The following is a 7,144-nucleotide window of genomic DNA, read 5'->3' as shown; positions in this document are numbered from 1 at the left end:
TCGACGAGCCCACATTTTTCCCGCCAAACCCCAAACAATTCTATTATTTTCCCGCTCACATTTCTTCTTGGCCACCACAAAACCTGCCGCCTACCGCCACCGACTCCTCCCACGGCCTTCGATCGGATGTTGTGGCTCTTCTAGATTAGTTTCTCCACTGGGCGAAAAAATCAGACGGATTTGCTGCTCCACCTTCTGCCTCGGTCCGGGTCCGACCGATCCCCGCTTCCACCAGTCCGGCCACCGCGTGACCGCTTCATTCTTCAAAGTTCAAACCCTAACCCAAAGGTCAGTTTTTTTACGAGAATTATTTCTAATTTCAGCCAGTCAATTCCAATCTTAAATCCTGTACTTTTTGATTTCAGATTTATGATTTTTGAGATTTATTTTAGGAACTTCATCAAAAATTCAAAATTGGGGCTGCATTAGAAGGCAATTGTGAAATCTTTATGCTTAATTTGATTTAATTGTTGGGGTTGTCGAACTTCCTCTGTTTAGTTGAAGTTTGAACTTGTTTTGCTTCTTTGTGATATTTGTTTAACTTGAATTGTTTTTATTTAATGTATTGTTGGGTGGGAGGAATTATTCATAAGTATTTACCTCTGTTTTTGTTTAGTTTAAGGTACTGTTGAACTTGAATTGTTTTTGTTGCTTCTGTGCCTGTGCGCTTGTTCTATTAGGAAGATGTTGAGTTAGGTATGAAAGTTATATTATCAAGGGCTATGTTCGAGCTTGCCTTTATTTATGAGGATGAGCATCTGATCATTAATTCGTTGGAAATATAAATTTGACTCCCAAGGCAAGGGATGATTATAAAATTGAGTGGGAATTATTTCCATTCCATTGCAAGTAGCAGGCAGGCAGCAGAGACATGTGCGTTCTTAAACAATTACAGTTCATCAACTTCCTCTTTTACCTTTTCTACCAGTTTCTTGTTGGGGTCCAAATAACTTATTCCACAACCCTGTACATTTGTTGGTGTCACCACTCACGTTCATTTATAATTTATATGCGATGAAAAAAAAAAAAAAATCCGAGTTGGCCTTTCTCTCCACATGCTTCTGGCCTGAACTTTTCTTTTTCCCCCGTCCTTTTCACCTCAGTATATTCTTCTTCTTTGCATTTGGGGTTGTACCTATTACATTAGAATAAGGTGTGAATGCTGCTTTTCGGTGATATGACCTTAATTAATTTGTCATCTTACTAGTAAACCCTGTTTATAAATAGCATTACTCATTAGGTCTACGCAATCAAATCGGGGATTTGAATGATAATTTGACTGCATATATTGAGAATGATGATGTAATTATGGGATGTTATCCAAGTATGAGAACGCATAGAGAATAATTGTAATAAGATATGGAATTCTTTAATTTTTTCACAACTATTTTGCAAGTTTGATTGTGCTCTCCTAACTCAAAATGTCTCTTTCAGGGAAATTTTGAGTTTTTGAAGAAAGGGTTCATTATTTACAGAATGACCGGAGAACAGGTTGAGAATGGAAGGGATGACATGCTAATCGATGGACTTGAACCCAAGCAAAACCATAATGTTGAAATTTCAGAAGCATTCAACTCAAATTACCTCAGAACTTACTATGGTAGTTTCTCATATATTCTTGCTCTATTCCTATCACGCTGGCTCATACTTTGTTGATTTCTATGCTTTAATTTTATTATTTTTTTGAAGATTTAATCCTTTTAAACAAAAATGGAAGGACAATGTCTAGAATTGAAATATTTCTCCCTTGGTTATGTTCTTATGCGAATTTGCTCTGTGAATTCTCTCATAACCACACGATAAAAGTCCTTAGAGTTTCTGGAATGTTCCCTTAGTTTTTTCCAGCGTTGTTTATAAAATGATTCCTCACTATGAATTTTATTTGTGCAGCAAAGCTTTTCCCGTATGCTGATATGTTCAAATGGATGTCATATGGAAATGGTAATCTAGCCCATGTTTGGCCCCCATTCTTATCTCATTCTCATTCTCATTCTCATTCTTTTTCTCTCTCCTATTTTCAACCACACAATCTTCCATAAAATAATATTACACACAAATAAAAAACTTTTCATTCTTTTTCAACCACACATTTTTCAAAAAAACACTATTCCATCCATTAAAATTAGCTAAGAATGGGAGCCAAACACATGCCTATATGTCTCAAGTAATTCTTTATCTGTTTCTCTTATTTTTTTTTTTTTTAATGTTTCTTGATTGATTATTTCTAGATGGAAGACACCCCGGGTGTGATCAGTCATACTTTGGTCGAAGAGAATTTTCTTTCACGCTGGAAAATGAAATATACTTGCGGTTTCAGTCCTTCAACAGCATTGCTGAACTGGAAAAGGCTATCAAGGAAAAATGCCCGTTCAAAATTGATATTGGAGCAGTTTACAGTGTTGAAGTAAGTATCGATTAGTTTCTACCGTGTGGAGGGCTGGGGATTATTCTAATTTTGGTGCTGTATCTACTTTCCTCTGTGCCTTTATTGGTAATTTTTCCTCTAGGGGAACGGATTGGAAAAGAGAATTTTCAAACTTTTTGTTCAAAGAAGTTAAGGAGAAGAGACAGAAATGTTCTTTTTGGGTCTCCTTACATACTTCTTTCCTTTCTTAACAAACGTTCCCTTCCCCTGAAACCAAATACAACGGTGGTATTATTTTATGTTTGTGTGATAGAAAGTTCTAGCATTTTTCACCAGTGGTTTTCTTTGGCTTAAGATTCATGTCCATCACTGTAGTTCTCGACAGTGAACCCTTTTCTTCATTCCTGATTTTGCTTACTCTGCTGCAGCCTGCAAAGAGGGAAGCCTATTCACAAGCTGACGGTTTCAAACCTGTGGAAAGGGAGCTTATATTTGATATAGTAAGTGAATTTCAATTTTCCCTCCTCTAGTCAATATGAGAAATTAATCAGATATGAAATATACTTGAACGAATATCTTAGGATAGCTTGTCGACTTCTGCTATGTATTACAGGATATATCAGATTATGACGATGTTAGATTTTGCTGCTCAGGAGCTAATGTATGCCCAAAATGCTGGCCTTTGATGACAGTAGCAATTAAAGTGATTGATACTGCCCTTAGAGGTATTAAGTTGTGCATTGATATTCTAAATTCATGCAAGCTTTAGGAATTCCTTTTGGCAAAGTAAAAAATGTTTGCATAAGCACAGCAGTATAAAATTTGAATGAGGCAATTATCAATGCTGTCAAGGTTTTTCAATGAAAAATGTCACTAATGGAATTATTTGGTCCTAAATTAATTTATTTATCATGGTTTTATTCTGTTTGAATGAATTGTGCTGCTCAGAGTATATCTTTATAACTATAATTGACAGAAAAGATGCTATATTATAAGATGGTTTTTATTGTATTTTATACTACAAATAATTACAGTCATGAAAGGAGGCACAATAGCATGATTTAGAAAGAATTTTTCACAGTTCATCTCGGTGTTGCACATGTAATGGAATTTGCTGCTCAGATTTATGTGCTATGCTTATAATCACCAAGAGACAAAATTAATCTTTTGTTGATGGTATTGTTCTGGGTGATACTTTTATATTGCTTCTTCTATACTGCTTTTTGAACAGTGTCGATATGTTCTTTCACTTCTTCTATAATTTGCCTGTTTCTTGTTTCTAACATCCCTTTTTGTTGGTTGTAGCATTTGATGGAAATTGTTTCCTGAGTAGTGCTTTTAAATGAGTTAGCAAGTATTTTGTTGAGTGTACAATGATCTGTTTGGCACTTATGACCAGGCTTACACTTCATTCAAATTTTTCTGCAGATGACTTTGGATTTAACCACATTCTATGGGTATACAGTGGTCGACGTGGTGTCCATTGCTGGGTTTGTGATGGAAAAGCAAGAAGGTAATGCTTGTATGCTTTGGAGATTTAGTTTAATCTAGCTTGCTTCGACTTCTGGAAATGTGAATAACTTTCATCAATTTCCAGGTTGAATAATGAACAAAGGGCTGCTATTGCTGATTATTTACATGTCTACAAGGTTATATTTTACTATTTCTGAGAATATCCGTTGTTAAAATTTCAAATTTCTGAATCTGTTGTAAAGTATCTTGTTTCTGTAAAGGGCAATGAGAATAGCCAGAAAAAAGTTTCTCTAATGGGCCCTCTTCATCCTTTACTGGCGTAAGTTTATGATTTACATAATTCATCTTGTCTCTTGTGCTCCCTTCACCACTTATTCTAAATATACCTTACCTTTGTAGGAGATCATATACTGAAGTTCTGAAAGATTTCTTTGAGGATAAATTCCTTTATAGTCAAGAATTGTTTTCAGATGAGGAGAGATACGAAAAGATACTGGAAATGATTCCGGAAGAATGTATGTTAATTCCCCTTCATTTGTCTTTTTCTTATTTATTTATTTATTTTATTTAAATCATCCACGGTCTCTTCCTCACTACCTAACATATGCAGCTGTTACTTCTGAACTCCGGGGAAAGTGGCTTGATAACAAGCGTTCACGGGATGATATTAATATAGCCCGATGGGGGCTTGTTAAACAGCAGCTGCTATCTGGGAAACACAAGGTAAGCCTCCACTTACAGAGTGTTACTTCTAGAAAATAAATATTTTATGATTGATTTGCTTCAGCTATATGACCTATTGTAAGGTTCTTAATTTGATTTCAAGTGGAGTGATATTGAAATAAATTGTTCTTAAATCTTTTTTCATAAAGAATGTGATAGTTTGCAATTTGCTTATGTTTCACTTCTCTTTGTGGCACGTTTACTGTACTTGCTATCACAAATGCTATCTTCCCGTCCGTCTTTTTAGTTTATACAGTTTGAATGTAAAATAACATATGCTGCTATAAAATGCACGTTGTTGTACTTGAATTTTAAAAGAACCAAATATCCTATTATATTTTCAGGCACTGGGTATTCGCAGGTGCGTGGAAGAGATTGTGTTCTCTTTTACCTACCCTAGACTTGATATGGGGGTTAGTGTTTTGCTCCTCTGCTAAAAAATAATGTATTATAATGATGATTTTTATGTCGACATCCTAAATGAGTAAATCCTATATACTAATCTCACTCTCATGGAGCTTGCTGGCTGAAATCTCAGGTTTCAAAACACATGAATCACTTACTGAAGGCACCATTCTGTGTACACCCCAAAACAGGTTTGTATCCAAAATATTTCTTATTTGCAAGATATTATTGTCCAGCGTACTGAAAATGTGGTGAATTTTTTATATGGTACATAGAATAGCAAATATGACATTCGTCTGGAGCTCTTTAAGTTCAACTTCTTATCGCCTCTTTCTCGCAGGCCATGTTTGTATCCCAATTGATCCAAACCATTGTGAAGAATTTGATCCTTCTACTGTACCAACTCTTTCCACGGTAAGAAAATTAATGAAAATCATACATCATCAATTGCAACTTAGCACTTTGAAGTTCATCAAACTTTTTCCTGTGTTATAAGTTCATTCCTGTTGCGAGCATCTCTAATCAATTTTTATTTTTGCATATCAAAGAAACCTCGAATAATTTCTGAAAAATTTCTCCGCCAATTTTGTGGTGCCCTATTGTACATATATACACAATCTTATAATATACAAGGAAATAAAAAAATTGCAATCTCCAAAAATAGTATATCTAATCTATTCCAAATATAACCTAAATATATATGGTAACATCTCCCCTCAAATTGATGCTGGGAAATCAACCAGCAACAATTTGCCAACAAGAAATTGATGCTGCTGTTGAGTCGATGCTTTGGTGAAGACGTCTGCCACTTGAAGGTCAGAAGAAATGTAGGGAAGGGAGATCACCCGATCCTCCAAAATATTACGAATAAAATGACAATCAACCTCAATGTGCTTGGTGCGTTCATGAAAGATAGGATTGTTTGCAATTTGTATAGCACTAGTGTTGTCCGCATGAAGAGGAGTAGAATTAGGTTAAGAAAATCCAATCTCCTTGAGTAGACCATGTAACCAAATAATTTCAAAACAAGTCGTGGACATGGCACGATACTCAGCTTCAGTGGATGATTTAGAAACACGATCTTGTTTCTTACATTTCCAAGAGATCAATGCATCGTCCAAAAACATACACCAACCCGTAGTCGAGCAATGGGTATCAGGACACCCAGTCCAATCAGCATCACTATAGGCAGAAAGTTGAAAGGAAGACCCTCTAGGAAAGAACAATCCACGAGTAGGTGAACCACGAAGATAACGAACAATGCAGCAAACAATAGCAAGATGGAAATGTCGAGGATTAGACATAAACTGACTGACCTGATGGATGGCATAAGAGATATCTGGACGAGTGGTGGTCAAATAGATAAGACTCCCAACTAAACTGTGATATAGAGTAGGATCATCTAGAAGATTCCTTTCATCTTTCCTGTACTTTACATTTAACTCCATTGGAGTGTCCACCGAAGAAAAGTCTTCCAACCCAGCGAATGCAATAAGATCTTGAACATACTTATGCTGGTTTAAGAAAATACCATTGGCCCAATGGTGAACTTCCAATCCTAAAAAATATGTAAGCTGACCAAGGTCTTTCATATGGAAAGTAGCATGTAAAAACTGTTGAAATTTCATAATTAAACTACAATCAGTGCCGATAATGATGATGTCATCCACATAAACCAAAAGAAGCGCAATACCTGTGGTAGACTTCCGGAAGAAAAAAAGAAGAATTATACTGACTCTGTGTAAAATTGAAGTTAATGTGTGTGATGAAACTTCTTAAACCACACCCGAGGAGCTTGCTTGAGGCCATACAGAGAACGGCGTAGTCTACAGACATTACTAGATGAAGAGGTAGGCATACCAGAGGGAAGTTTCATATAAATCTCCTCGTGAAGATAGCCATGAAGAAAGGTGTTTTTCACATCCATTTAATGTAGGATCCATGATTGTGAGGCAGCAATAGCTAAGATTGTTCGAACTGTGGTTATTTTGGCAACAGGAGAAAATGTTTCCTCATAGTTGACCTCATATTCTTGTCTATTGCCCAGAGCTACAAGACGAGCTTTGTATCAATCCAACGAGCCGTCAGAGCGAAGTTTCACTGAAAAAACCCACTTACTCCCAATAGGTTTCACATTTGGAGGGTAAGATACGACGTCCCAAGTGTGGTTCTCCTCAA

General features: G+C 36.1%; 2 protein-coding genes across 2 annotated transcripts; one reads left to right on the top strand and one right to left on the bottom strand.

Moving 5' to 3' along the window:
• The first annotated feature begins 42 nt into the window (after positions 1–42).
• Positions 43–5,476, top strand: LOC111394000 (DNA primase small subunit). The gene is made up of 14 exons (XM_023019792.1): positions 43–288; positions 1,435–1,600; positions 1,891–1,941; positions 2,229–2,404; positions 2,794–2,865; positions 2,979–3,090; positions 3,794–3,878; positions 3,963–4,014; positions 4,099–4,157; positions 4,238–4,353; positions 4,449–4,561; positions 4,906–4,974; positions 5,100–5,157; positions 5,307–5,476. The coding sequence occupies exons 2-14, from the start codon at positions 1,477–1,479 to the stop codon at positions 5,459–5,461; spliced, it is 1,242 nt and encodes a 413-aa protein (XP_022875560.1). The 5' UTR covers positions 43–288; positions 1,435–1,476; the 3' UTR covers positions 5,462–5,476.
• A 464-nt stretch (positions 5,477–5,940) lies between these two features.
• Positions 5,941–6,893, bottom strand: LOC111393155 (uncharacterized mitochondrial protein AtMg00810-like). The gene is made up of 2 exons (XM_023018546.1): positions 6,753–6,893; positions 5,941–6,669 (listed from the first exon to the last, which is right to left on the bottom strand). The coding sequence occupies exons 1-2, from the start codon at positions 6,891–6,893 to the stop codon at positions 5,941–5,943; spliced, it is 870 nt and encodes a 289-aa protein (XP_022874314.1).
• Between the last annotated feature and the right edge of the window lie 251 nt (positions 6,894–7,144).

The sequence above is a fragment of the Olea europaea genome, chromosome 4 (genome assembly GCF_002742605.1).
Source record: "Olea europaea var. sylvestris chromosome 4, O_europaea_v1, whole genome shotgun sequence".
Taxonomy (NCBI): Eukaryota; Viridiplantae; Streptophyta; class Magnoliopsida; order Lamiales; family Oleaceae; genus Olea; species Olea europaea.
Note: the sequence above shows the minus strand (reverse complement) of the source record. Positions and strands in the feature narration are given on the sequence as shown.